General features: G+C 43.8%; 1 protein-coding gene across 10 annotated transcripts in view; it reads left to right on the top strand.

The window, feature by feature from the left end:
- The first annotated feature begins 4770 nt into the window (after positions 1-4770).
- Positions 4771-14395, top strand: part of CASK (calcium/calmodulin dependent serine protein kinase) — a 204417-nt gene continuing 194792 nt past the window's right edge. For 7 of the 10 annotated variants that reach the window (XM_032678140.1, XM_032678141.1, XM_032678143.1 and 4 more), the window contains exon 1: positions 4771-5284. In XM_032678140.1, coding sequence (XP_032534031.1) covers positions 5226-5284 — 59 coding nt within the window. In that variant the 5' untranslated portion in view covers positions 4771-5225. The remainder of the gene's footprint in view (positions 5285-14395) is intronic. The other 3 variants (XM_032678146.1, XM_032678142.1, XM_032678148.1) reach the window with 1 other exon arrangement.

Below are 14395 nucleotides of genomic sequence, written 5' to 3' on the forward strand. Positions count from 1 at the left end.
CTGCTCCAAAGATCTTAATACTTTGATATAAAAGATAGAAAGTCTTTGAGATGTGCAAGAAAGAACGAAAGAAAGATATGAAATGAAAATATAAAGGTGATTGGGGTTTTTATCTTGTTTGTGGTAGTGCCCAGCATTTTTATATTGTCTTTAAAATGTGATTGTTAATTATTTTCCTCTATAGAGGTGCATGACTGTAGCATACAGTTGCAGATTTATGCTGGCTTGAGTTGGTTTTATTACCTGGTTTTATCCTCTCTAAGATATTTTTCATTTAAGAAAGTTTCAATAAAAGCATCATAGAGAGATTTCCTCCACAATTCTTGTAATTTAATCCATACTCATCAATGAGGAAAAGCTGCAGCTGGGGAGAAAAGAAATAAGCATCTCCAGTAATCCAATCAAGACTGTTCACAGGTACACAGTACACAAGGGAAAACTCACCAGAATGGCAAGGAATAACTAAAGAAACTCCAATAAATAAGGGTTTGTGTAATTTTAAAGTTTTCCCTTCTCTGGTGATGTTGTCAGCTATACTGACCTGGGACTGTTTCACCTTTAGCAATTGATTTTGAAGAGTGACCATGAGCTGCTTTGGTAGTATCAGATAGACTCAGCTTTGGTTTAGTTTACTACCCATCTTCAGTAGTGTTACCATAATTTATGCTTAATTATGACCACGGTCTGATTAGATGAGAAACGTGAATTTTTCCATAACCATTCCTTGACCAAGACCCTCCTTCTCCCGCACTCTCTCCCAGCCAGGTGTCTGGGTCTCTGTGAGCCAAGTGTCTGACAAAGGGGATGTGGTCACCATGTCTGAAGGGCAGTGAAAAAGAACTCCTCGTTCAAAAGAGGCAGCTCTTATCCAGTTGCACAAGGAAATGAGGTTTATGCTTTCCCATCTTCACATATACGTGCAACTTTCCCAGGAACTTTTGAACCTGGCGGTCAATTCCAATGGAATTAAACGGGGCAAGGTGCAGATCCCAGAGATAAGCTCCAACTGCTCTTTGAAAATGAGTGGCCGCAGAAAAGAGACCTGATGGTGTCCTCAGAGAGGAAAGGTGGCAGTGAAAGCCCCCATCTCGCTGAGCAATGGAGAATTGACACCGTGAAGGAACATAAAAACAACTCCACTAAGGAAAAAAATGCAGTGGAGATTTATCTTAATAGACAAACATCAGTCACCTGTTAAGACACGCACTCGTGGGAAACCTGGCCTCCTTAATTATGGTGTGGCAGGGCTTGTGTGCTACACCTGAGCTCTGCAGCTGCAGCCTGCACTGCCACACCGTAGATTTCCAAGCTGATTTAATTATAGACTTTTGCCAGGCGTCAGCCAGAATTATTCAGGGTTAGTTGGTGACTTTTTAGGGTTCTTTTCACCAATAATTTTTGCAAGGATTGAAAATGTCTGTGCCTGCCATGACCAAAATGTTATCTCTTTTCCCTGCAACCACAGTACATGTCTGTTGCTCAAAATATGAAGTATTTTCAGTTCATAGAACTTGCACATCTAAATAATATGGCAGTTTGTCAGAAATCTGGTAGGCCTCCAATATTCTCTCTCACAAAGTACTAGCAGTTCATATTCACCTTCAGTGCCAGTATCATCCTCAAACTTTATAAGAGGAAGTGAATTAATACCTGGGTTACAGATCAAAGTACCCAGGACCCTGTTATACTTGGAATCTGAGGCAGAGGTTTTGGTGCTTCCTACATCTTTTGGATAACAAAATGCTGTCAAACCACAAAAATTTCTTGTTCATGGTCATCATGTACCTTTTACATCAAACTTTTAAATGAAAACACTGTAAAGGCTCTTAGGATGTAACTGATAACTATTGTTCCAAAAGCAGCCTCTGAACAACTTACCTGCCCTGTGGTTCACCAATGCTGTGCACACACTATGTGCATACCCTGAGAAGATCACAGGCAAATGAAACTTGAAAACCCAATAAATTTTTAAGAAATGGTTTTTTTTAGTGCCCAAGCTCACACTCAGCTACTTCTTAGGACTTGAAAATAAACTTTTGAATGAAACAATAGGGATTAATCAAAAAATACACCACCTTAACCTGGCGGTTAAGAATTTGTGCAGTGCAGTGTTTTGGGGAAGGTTATCAGGGACTGCAGGGCATTTCCTCTCTGTGAATAGTCAGTGTCCTTTTCTTCTCTTTCCTGATGAAGTCTCTCTCCCAGCTTTGAAACAAATGATGTCCTGATCTGTTTTCAGACCAACCTTTACTCTTGTCAGTAAATCATTCCAGGTCTCAAGAGCAAAGTTCCTTCTGCTCATATGTCAAACATTATTGTTCCATACTTTTTAATAAGATGTTAGATGTGTGTATTTCAGAATGAAACCTTAAACTTTTAAATTAAACCCAGGATCTATAAAGAGATGTACTGGATTCATGGGTGAAAATGAAGAATGCATCCCTGTGAAAGGAAATGACTACTTTCAAACTGGGGCCTGAAATTCACGATCACAAACACACCTGTAAATACTTTGCTTGGATAGTCATGGCATTGTGTCCTGGCTGCTGGCAAACTAATGCTCATCTTTTTATGAGCCCATTCAATCTGAAACTGAGTTACAGTCCCATTCTCAATTGTTCTAGTAATTGCTGATGCAGTGGTATCCTTGCTGCACTTGCTGGTTCAGTCTGCAACTTTTTATGATCCACATCTGCACACAAATCCTAGTTCAGACAGATTCTTCTCATGCAACTCGAATGGTAGGCAGCACTCATTGTTTGCTCTCCTCCTGTACTGAACGCGGACAACTGACAGGCTTGTAGGCTTTGATAGGTTCACCTTGCTTTTTGTGAGCCTAATGAATGCTATGGCTGCTCTAACAGGTGTATTCTTTGCTCCAGAATTGGGAATTTTTGTTCAGTGTCTTCCAACAAGCCACTTTCCCACAACAACAGCTGATTCCCCAAGACCTTGTCTTTTAGCAGAAAACCATATTTATCTGCTGCAGCATTCCAAAATGAATCCAACTGTTCTCCAAAGTTCTTGAAGCGTTTTCTCTGTTAGAATATTTTGGCCCAAAGCCCCCCATATATTATGCTTGGTATTCCTTGTTTCCAGTTTAACCTTTCACACGTGGGTGACGTGGCCTAGTGTGACTCCAAGCACTTGGCATCCAGAGGAAGGCAAGACCTCTGTCAGGTGATGCTGCTGGAGCACCAAAAGCATTTGCCTCAGCTCAGGAGGGGATTCCTTAATTGCATTTTTCTTCCTTGTGCATTTTTGTATTGTTTTTTCTTGTTAACCTTTTTTATGGCTCTTCAGACAACAATTTCATTTCAAAACATAAGTGAGCGCTCGCTCACATTCTAAAACTTTCTATTGTGTGGCCCATGTGGGACTCAGCTTCGTGGCCCTGCAGAAAGGAAGAAATGGTTGCCTATATGTTTAGGTGTGTGACATTGAGAGAACAATTTAAATACACTGTGTTTTTGGTTGCATTCCAAATGGCAGATAATGTTTAAATATTTTTTAAAGATTTTTATGTCATGGAGCCACAGACCCACAAGGTATGTCTCTCACCCTGTACACTACCACTGTGAAGGAGATAGATGTAACTATTGTCACTGATTTTCTTGATTATTTTTTCTTTTAAATTCATCTGAAGACAGGAACAAGGTGTTCTTGGTGAAGTGTTGTCAGCTCTGTATTTTAAAGCCAACCTTTAAACCATTTCATCAGACAATTCAGCTTTGACAGGTTTTTTTCTCTGTGTGGGGAACAACTGTATAATTTACCTTTGTTAACAAGTTTTAAGAAGTTGCACGCGTGCTAAAGCACTTTGACAGAAATAAATACTTTCGTAAACTGGAACAGTTCCTAATTCCTTCAAGAGAGCTTTGCTGTCTCCCACAAACCATCTAATCGAAAACCTGGAAAAAGGGATGTGTAAAACTTCCAACTTTCATATATTATGAAAGTCTCTGTGCAACACGTTAAAAATCGGGGAACACGATGTACCAGGTGAGTACTTAAGTGGTCTAAGATCCACCTGGCGTCTCGGGCGCTGCTTTTAAGTGTCTCTTAAGGAACGGTGGCCACCAGTGACTCGCACGACTGGAAGAGCGCATATAAGAGCGCTCCCGAAAGGTTAATTCACCGCTTTTAGGGACAGTGTTGTTACTAATAACACAGAGCGCTCAAATCGTGCCGCGGAAAATACTTACACGCTGTTGGAAAACGAAAAAAATAAAAATAAAAGCAAAGCTCTGCAAGCCCGGTTCGCACCGCGGGTTCTTCATTGCCCCACGCGGGAGCGCGGCCGGAGCGCCGCTCCCTCACCTGGGTGGCCCCTTCCCGCGCTCCGGGGCAGCCCCGGGTCCCTCTGCCGGGGGTGATAAGGGGTGATATAGGTGATATAAGGGTGATAAGGGGCGACAGAAGCGACGACAAGGGCGCCCTGTGTCCGCGCCCCACCCGGGCCCGACCCCCTCCCCGCGCCATGACGTCACACTCCCTCCCCGCGCCCATGACGTCACCGCGCCGCGCGCCTGCGCACGCTCCCGCTCCCCCCTCCCCTCCCGTTTCCCTCCTCCCCGGACCCCTCGAGAGGGCGGTGAGGGGGCGTGGCCCCCCGCGCGCGTGCGCGCGCGCCCCCGAGCACCGCCCGCCTCCCCCCCCGTCTTTTCGTGACGGTCTTGGCGTGACGGCGGCGCCGCCGCCGGGAGCGCGCGCGTGCCCGCCCGCCCTCCGCTACCGCCAGCGCCTATCGCGACCGCCTGTCGCGACCGCCGCCGCCGCCGCCGCCTCTCCGCCTTCTCCGCCTCCTCCTCCCAGCGCCCGGGAGCGGAACCAGCGGCCGCGCCTGGACTCCCCCCACCTCCTCTCCGCCCTTCCCCCCTCCCACTATTATCCTCCCGCCCGCCCGCCCGGGAACGCGCGCCCGGCGAGGGAGCGACCCGGCGGTGCCGCCCGCCCCGAGCCCCTCCATGGCTCCCGCGCCGCCCCGCTGAGCCGGAGCCGCCCGGAGCGGGAGGGAGGGGGCGGGAGGCGGGGGGTGCGACACGCACGGGGAGCGGCGGCGGCCGCGGGAGGAGGAGCAGGACCGGGATCGGGAGCGGGGAGTCCCGGAGCCCCGCGCGGGCGGGCGGCGCTGGGAGCGGCCGGGATTTACCGTGGTGGCGGTGGGCGCTGAGCGGCGGGGGAGCCGGGCGTCCCCCCGCGGGCTGAGCCCCCCCGCCCGGACCATGGCCGACGACGACGTGCTGTTCGAGGACGTGTACGAGCTGTGCGAGGTGATCGGCAAGTGAGTGCGGCGGGGAGCGGGCAGGGCAGGGCGGGGCGGCGGGAGCGGTGCCCGGTGCCCCCCGCCCGCGCCGGGCACCGGGGATGCTCCGCCCGGGACCCACCTGAGCCGTGCGGGGCGCGGGTTCCCCCCGCGGCCGGTGCCCACTGGGAGGCGGAAGGGGGGAGAAGTGACCCCGTGTTTCCTCAGCCACCATGATTAACCACCTCGCCATCGCTCTGGCTGCAGCAAGCGGCAACCACTTCCCACCCCTTTTCTTCTCCTCCCCCCCCCTCCCCCCGATATCCCATTCCTGGCACACCCATCAAGGATTGCCTATTGGGGAAGGGAGAGAGAGAAGATAGCTCGCGGTAGATCCACCTATTCGCGGGGTGTCTGCATATTTGTGCGCCAGGTGTTGGGTTCTGCCTCTTCTTTGCTGCATAATAACCAGCTTGGTAGTGGCGCTCGGGTAGTGCTCAGTTTTCGTCCAGATCCATCACTCTCATCCGCGTGGAAATGGAGATGTACAAGGCAGGAGGAGTGCTTGGCCTTTTGAGTCTTATTATGCAACTGCTGTTAAACCGATGCTCGAGGCTTGTATCCAACCTGGGAGTTGAGGCAGTGGCTGGCGTTCCCCGGCTGCCTCTTTCGGGTTATCGCTGTTGGATAAAAATGACAATTCAAGTCAGCAAGAAAATGCAGAGACTCCCCCAAATCAGATGGTGATAAAGAAATAAACCTGAACTCCATTTCCCCCCCACTCGTTATTTTTGTGACTGCTGAGTTTTGAAATCCTTTTTTTATTTACTCATTCATCATCTTTTACGTATTTTCTGTAGTTGTGCCTATGTTGCAGAAAGATGTAGCGACTGTCTAATCTTCTGTGTGCTTCTGATTCTGAAGCTGAGATTGCTGTGGAAGCCTTAGCAGTGACACTGTTCAGTGTGCTCAGAGTTTTTTTCTTCATGACAATGGATTTTATAAGAATAATTGTTCGCTGTGTTTTTATTATGAACAAAGAATTTTTCTTGCATGTATTCTCTTGCCCGCTCTCCACTGCTCTGCTTTTCAGTTTATTTGGAATGCTGTCTACTTTCAAAGCTAGGGCTAAAAATATTCTAGAATTAATCTTTCCTCAGGATTATACTAAAATGCTAGTCTTGGACGTAGCAGGTGGCTTTGTTGTCAGCAGAAGTTTCAGCACTCGGTTCTCTTGTTTCACAAGGCATTACCACCTTGCTGGCAACACAACTTTTAAAAATATTAAGCTTAAAGGGCCTTGTTTGCCATCATAAAAGGTAAACGACTGCTTTAACTTGACGCTGGTGAGGAGCTCCTGTGGAAGCAAAACTCTGTTATTAAAGGTGTTTTGAAGACAATTTTTGGCACACTCCCTTCACAAGTGGTTTTATTCTAACCACTGCAGTTCACACACGGTTTTATTCATGCCCGATTGCCATTAGGAAGGAGGTGCAGTGCTTATGCATGACCGCACACCCTTTCAGAGAGTGGATGATTCACAGGGGTCCAGATGTTTGCACATCTCCAGCGACTTTTTGTTTTTGTGGCCGGCGAATTTTGAAGAGGGAGCTGAAAACCGGTGGGTTGGGTATTAGCCGCAGAAGTTCCACGTGAGATTTAGGTAGTATGGGTAGTGTTGTGATGTAACTAGATCTAACAGATAAATATTGAATCACAGCAGCATGATGATGCCAAGAGCACTGTAGCAAAAACAGGGTGGATCACTGAAAATAGCATCAGTGATGGTGTGAAGGGCTGATAGCTGGTTGTGATTGCTCAGGCTTTTCCACACAGATGTTATGTCAGTCCTCTTAAAAAAAAACACAAACATTTAGAATAAATATCCAGTTGTATGAGTAGTGTTCCTGTTTCTTTACAATACTACGCAGGTGAATTCCAGGGAACCAGGGATGCGGTGTCTTTGTTTAGCTTACAGATTTTGGGTACCACCTTGCCTGTCTGTGAGAAACTTGGGGAAAACTGCTGTAAATCTGCTTGGAGTTGCTACGTGTGCATCTTATCAAACGTCTTTCAGTGAAACACCCACTAAATACCTGCACACTCCTGTGATCTGTTATTGATTGGTACAGTGATTTAGTTCTTGCAAATAGCACGTCCGGCCCTGATTTGCATTTTGGACACATGAAATATTAAAACCTGTAATTTATCTTTCCTACATAGGTAGTTACCACTGTGACTTAAGGTAGTAAAAGGTAAATTATGAAGGGCGTGGGAAAGAGATCTTTGCCTGTGAAATGAGTGTTTAGTCAAAGTTCCAAACCAGAGAAATCAGGAGACAGTTTCTTATAGGACAGTATACAGTCCAATTTGTTGAGTCGTATTCTGATCTTTAGGATAAACTTTAAGCACTTCTAAGTACAATAAACTGATAAAACTGACTTAGTGTAAACACAGCAATAATAACTTTTGGTGAGCTGGAGTGTGGAACAATTACAGGGCAATAGTATATGAAAGCATTGATTGGAGTGACAGTGATAAACTGTTTATTATGTGACATTTAATGTGTTTAAGTCCTGCAGGTATGCATTTTTCGTTTTGAATGGGTACAGGTGGAAAGAAAGACCACAAGGGATAGAGTGAAATTCTAGTTCAAGTTTCCTTTGGAAAAAAAGTTAAGGGAAATCTTATTTTGCATGTATTTCCAGTATACTCTTCCATCACTGAAAGCTGTATGGAGATATAAATTAGAATAATAATCCCAATTTGTGTTGAACTTTTGAAGTGGCATTTATGACACATAGTTTTATTGTACCAGATGTGTTGTTTTAGGTTACTCTCTTGTCTTCACACTTGGCTGCCACAAACGTACTTAAAGCAAAAAGTAAATTGGAGATTTCTATATTAACCTTCAAAAATGTGTTGACATATCTCTGGATAACTAATAAGTGATGAAAAATATAGGTATGCCATTTTTTTCATCACTTGCTTCCAGGATCCTTTGAAGAGATTCTCCCTGTGTATTAGTTCAAAAGTACACAAGCTAAAATATTTAAGGCTGTTATTATGTGGATCAGACCGTGTGTTTGATTGACAGCTCCCAGATAATTGTGCTAAGTGTACTTCTTTATTTTTTATTAAAATTTTCATTCAAAATGCACTGAGTAGTTTATAAAACATAGTAGGTGTAAAGTTGGGACATCTTTGGTATTCATCTGAGGTGAAAGCTGTTCTGAGTTTATCACAGGAGCTCCACATACATGTAGCAGTAGTTTCCTTTAAGCCAAAGAGGGAATGCTTGTTTTTAGTAGGTGTTGAATCTAGAAAACTGAAGCAAGGCTTTTCTCACAGAGTCCTTGTTCTGCAAGGACTTTTTTTTACATTGTATTTCTGTACCTTTTAAGATCCATGAAAGATTGTCTGAGCTTTCTATCTGTAGGATTGCAGGTTGCTTAAAAATTTCTCCAGATTTTTGAGTTGTAAATACAGTGAGATAAAGTTGACAAAAGTTTATTTGTATTTAACAGTGTTTTGGTCACAACTGAAATCATTAGTCCTGGGGTGCTTTAGGAAGAACATTGCCAGCAGGTCAGGGAGGTGATCCTGCCCCTCTGCTCAGCCCTGGTGAGGATCACCTGGAGTGCTGTGTCCAGTTCTGGGCTCCTCGGCACAAGAGAGACATGGAGCTCCCGGAGCAAGTCCTGCGGAGGGTGACAAAGATGATGAAGAGATTGGAGCACGTCACTAATGAGGAAAGGCTGAGGGATTTGTGCCTGTTGAGCCTGGAGGAGACAACTAAGTGAGGACCTCATAGGTGTCTGTCAGTGTCTACAGAGAGGGGCCAGAGCATGGACCAGGCTCTGCTTGGAGATGCCCAGCAACAGGACAATAGAAATAGGCAGAAGCTGATGCCCTGGAAGTTCCACCTGAACATGAGGAAGAACTTCTTTCCTGTGCAGTGACCAAGCACTGGAACAGGTTGCCCAGAGAGGGTGGGGAGTCTCCCTCCCTGGGGATATTCTAGACCCATCTGGACACAGTCCTGTGCCATGTGCTCTGGGATGATCCTGCTTGAGCAGGGAGGTTGTGGTCCCTTCCAGCCTGACCCATTCAGTGAGTCTGTGATATTGACAGTCACTTAAAGTCACTTAAAGTGTAAATTTTTGTAATTTTGTCTCCCATTTGTACACCACATGTACAATCATTGTGCGTAGTAGTACAGTTTTTGGCATTTCTAATGCCAAAGTACAACGTGATGTTTGGTGCTAATGCCATCATAGCTCTCAGGATGTTCTCTGCTTGGTTCAGGCTAATCCTCTTCTGCACTGCACACGTGAGGATTTCAGTTTGTTTTCATCCCTCCCTCCCCTGTGTCAGGGTGAACCTCTCTGCTTGGGCTTTTCCACCTAGGAAAGAGTAGTCAAAGGGCCTAGAGCCTGCAGGTGTCTCCCCCTTCTCCCTCCAGACTGTCAACGCTGCTGGAACACTGCAGGAGACGTGAGGGGAGGATGCAAGGCCTTCCAGCAGGAGGTGGGACAGGGGAATTTTTATTAGAGTATGAAGGCTTGTGTCCGATTGAAGTCAGATAAGAGGATGGTGCTTGCAATTCCATCCTAAGCTACAATCTGGTGTTGGAGGTGCTTTAGATTTATACCCCAGTCTGGAAGTGTTCAGGAAAGGGAGGACAGAGCTCATGGCTTCCTTGTCCAAGAAATACTTAAAACTTTTAATAACTGTAAGTATTGTGATAACGAAACTATCTAGAGGTATTTTGATGGTTTCAGTGGTATTGTTTTCCATTATTGCCTCCTTTTTCACTCGCAGGAGTGAGAATGCTATTGACTTTCAAACATACCTTTTCTCTAGTACACTGTTGAAATTTTGCATTTCTTGTAAAACCTATGCAAATAACTGATGGGTATAATTTTGACAAACCACATGAAAACCTGAAACAACTGTACTGTGTACTCACTGTTTGTAAAGTGGGGAGAGGGATGTGGAAAGTGATTTGTCTAGTTTAGCTGTTGAGTTTTTTAGTGCCCTTTGAAATACTAGTACAGTAATAAAACATTGTCAGCTGTTTTCTCTGTTACAGTGTTTAAGAGTAACAGATTATAATGAATATTTGATTTAAGCATGAGGTCATAATGTGCATTGCTTCAGGAAAATAGCAATAGATTATTTGTAGTGTATAGTTGCTAGAATGTATCCTTAGCAAAGTTTTTCTGCTGTGGATTTTAACTGTAGTAATGACCTGTTTGTACTTAGGAGGTTCTACATACTTAAGAGAAGTAGCTGAACACAGAGTAGAATTAATATACCTGGTTGCAGAGTACAACAGTTTAATCAGTACTCTCTATTTTTAGAAAGTGTTACTTTTTCACTGTTGTTTTGATAAGCAGCTGCTCTCTTATGTACATCCCTGTTCAGGAAGAATTCCTTCATGGAAAAGGTTGTTAAGTGTTGGATGAACTGCCCAGGGAGGTGGTGGAGTCACCATCCTTGGAGCTGTTCATGAAAGGACTGGATGTGTCACTCAGTGCCGTGGTTGAGTTGACAAGGTGGTGATCAGTCAAAGGCTGGACTTGATGATCTTGAAGTTTTTTTCCAACCTAAACGATTCTGTGATTCTTATGGTGTGAACAGGACAGTTGTAATGATTGGGAAGTTGAGGCTCACTTCAGAGGGGGTTTTAAAGGAACTTGATTTAGGAAAATACAAACGGAGAAAGATCGTGCAAGGGGTTTGCAAATATGATTGTGTGCTTAAACACCCAAGAGAAAGAAGCCCTCGAAGGTAAGTGCAGCTGAGCAAATGTGAGCAGACCAGTCCTGTCTGCTGAAATTTCAGGCTGAAAATTAGAAGATTTTAGATCAATGGAGCACCTGTCTGTGAGAAGTTGCAGGATAGAAAAAGGAGCCTGGTCTTGAAGATTTGCCAAGTTAGGAATTTGATCTTTTCGTTGAAATAGTATGAAAGTTTGTTGCCTTCAAGAATAGGGGCTAAGCTTCAGGATCCAAGTGATCCCTGATAATCATTTCAATTCAAATGCAATGCTCAGGATGAAATGCTTTGGGATAAAGAAATATTAGGGAAAGAAAAGTGGTACGTATTTTATGTCAGCAGCCACTCACCTGCTTAGCCTTCTGTCTGGTACAATGGCCTTTTTTTATTATCTTTTATACAAATGTCATTACAATGAAAGGCAGTCAAGCAATATTAACCCTAATATGATGTTTCCAAAGACTGCTTTTCAGAAACTTGCAGTCATATTGAATGTGTCATCTAAAGAATGGTGACTCCAGAATTGAGACTGGTTGTTATAAGTAGGTATTTTATGCTGAATTGTGGAGTTGATAAAAATAACTCTCATAAATTCTTCTTTTTCCAGGAAGGAGTACTTTTTTTTTTTTTTTTTTTTTAAGATGCAGCATGAATACATGTATACAGAATGTATTACACACTTGACCAGAATTTTCATCCCTACTTGTTAAAAAAATTAGACTTCTCTCTTAAGACAGTGCACCAACCAGCTATTAGAAAGAACCCCAAGAAACCCTTTTCTTTGTGTACATCAGATAAGAACGTAAGAGGATACCTTGATAAGGCATCCAGAGCAGGAGGAGAGAGCGCCTTGGCTTCAGCATAGCTGTAAACTGAGCTGTGCTTTAGTGTGTCAGGCTGGTAACTCCCCTGCATAAACTTCTGCTGTTTTCAAAGTGAGTTACAGTGTTCCTTGGCAGGTGCCTGTCGGTAAAAGGAACTCTCCCCTTGTCAGAAACAGCAGTGCGCAGCAGGCTTTGGAGCTTGTTACAAGTGTGTTACTCTGTAATTAAGCCCCCTCTTACCAGTATCTTTTTCTGAATTGAAAGCAGTGGAGAAAGGTTCGAATGATTTTTGGAGCTTGACACCATTGCATTATAGTAAAGGTTTCCTTTTTTCACTTAAGTTTGTATGAGAAGCAAAGGTGTCTTTTCAGAAAAATTACTGGAAAACTGTTACAGGATAAATTTAGGACTAAAAGGACTATTTCCTAATGTATTCTCAAAGAACAGAAGTAAACGTCCCTTGGTTAACAACTGCCTGGCTCCTTTACTTTTGTACCTTTGTGCTAGAATATGGTAAGAAGGAGTAGCCAGAAAGTTAACTACGTATCTTCTGTCTTTTAATTGCAGTATTCAGGGTGTGGTAGGGCTGTACTTTCCTTCCAGGCTTAGGGTTTATGAGAATTCTTGTGTTGTCAATATTCTGTCCATTTCTGAATTGATTTAGCTTTTTCAGAAATCTGTAGCTGAAACATATCTCACTGCCTGAAGACATGCATAGTTCTTACAAACTTTAAAAAGTTCATTGTCTGTGTAAGAACTAAAATTCTGAATGTTTGCCTTCCACTAGGGATTCTAAATAGCATTTGGTTAAATAGATATTTCACTTGGATCTTTCACCTGTTTCTTTGGCTTCCCAATGGCACATGTAATAGCTTTTAATTTTTAACTAGCACCCCCATTTTCTTTTCTGGGTAGTGCAGACATAAACAGTTATTTCTAGTATTTAATATTGGGTAAATTTCCTAGGATATATGAACTAAGAAAGTAAAAAACTTGCTTCTGAACAAAAAATTATAGAAGTAAAAGTGTAAGTGCTATACAGGCATTTACGCTGGTTCAAAATGTGTTCCATTCAGTTCAGCTGTTTAGGAAGCACTTTAAGCTAAGTTGCAAAACTAGTTTTATCTCATTAAAGTGTAAGTTCTGCTGCAGTTGAGATTGAGAAACCCTTAGAGTTTTAAAGTATGCCTTTCCTAGGGAACACATGATTCTTGGGTCACTCATGACTTCATTTAAATTCCGTTTCCAGAGTTTGGAAGGTAGTTCACATTTGGAAATTTTTAATCCAAAGATCTTTAGGGGCAAGGAAAAACATCTTAGCTGTAGTGAAGTTGAGGCTTCCATGGTACAGTGGCCTTTAGGATATTCAGAACTTCATGAAGTCTTTCTCTAAGTGGGTCTGTAAAGAAGACATTTTACTTTCATGCCTTAAGTATTCATTATCTCAATATTAGAGGTGTTATCTTAAAAAAAACCTAAACAAACAACAAAAACCAAACCCAAAAGAGAACTTAGTATTTCTCCTGAAAGAAAGTTAAACTCGTTCTGACCATCTGAGCAGAATTTAGGCATGTTCCTCTATCTTTGTTCTCCCAGTTTCATTTTGGGGAGAGGATCTTTGAGTAAAACCTTTGGCTGGGTTCTTGATGCTCTTGCTTAGAGTTGCTGGCCAGAAGGGTCTCCTATTGCTTTACTTCCACTCTGCTACAGGGAAATCCTCCAGCTGTTGCAGCAAATGGAGTTGTCAGCTCCTTTTTTTTTGGCTCCAGATGTTCCTGATACTGAACAGAGAGGAACAGTTCTGAACAGTGGGAAAGGACTAATTTACGCTCAGTTAGAGGGATCTATACACCTGTAAGTGGAAAGGACAGTGAAGAAGCAGGTGAGATAATCTTGTCTCCCTTCTTCACCCCTCCAAATTCCTCTCACTGGTTAGGAAAAGGTGACATAGAAGGTGGGGCTGAGGGTAGGCTGTGAAGATTACAAAAAATTATGGAATCGCATATTTCAGGGATAGAATTTTTCCTGCATCAATATTGATCTGAACTAGTAACTTTTTCTGGAACAGAGCAGATCTTTGTGGAGCTCCTGATGTTTTGCAGGGTTGAACTTGAATCCATCAGGACCAGGCAGGTTGAGTTCAGATGGGTTTAGAGAAGACACCTGTCTGGTCAGTGCTGGTCTGGCTGCATGTGGAGCAGGGAACTAGGCTGGGAATGAGGTGAAATCCTGCATCTCCACAATCCTGCAACCTCTTTAAGTATATTATAATTCCTGAAGTAGAGCTGTGTCAAGTTGTAGCTGGTCTGTAGCATCTGTAAATGTGGTAGTAGGAGTATGTGAGGGCAGCTTTGTGATGGGAGCTGAATTAAGTTCCTGCTGCTGGAAGAAGGAGCTGTTGCTCTCTTTATGTGCTTCCATGGCCCAAGTGATCCACCCTTCCTCTGTGCCAACTCTAGCATCCATCTGATCTATAGAATAGAAGCCTGGTGCACTACAAAAAATATTCACTTGTTGGATGGGTTATTCTGCTGTTTCCACT

Source organism: Chiroxiphia lanceolata, chromosome 2 (assembly GCF_009829145.1).
Source record: "Chiroxiphia lanceolata isolate bChiLan1 chromosome 2, bChiLan1.pri, whole genome shotgun sequence".
NCBI lineage: Eukaryota > Metazoa > Chordata > Aves > Passeriformes > Pipridae > Chiroxiphia > Chiroxiphia lanceolata.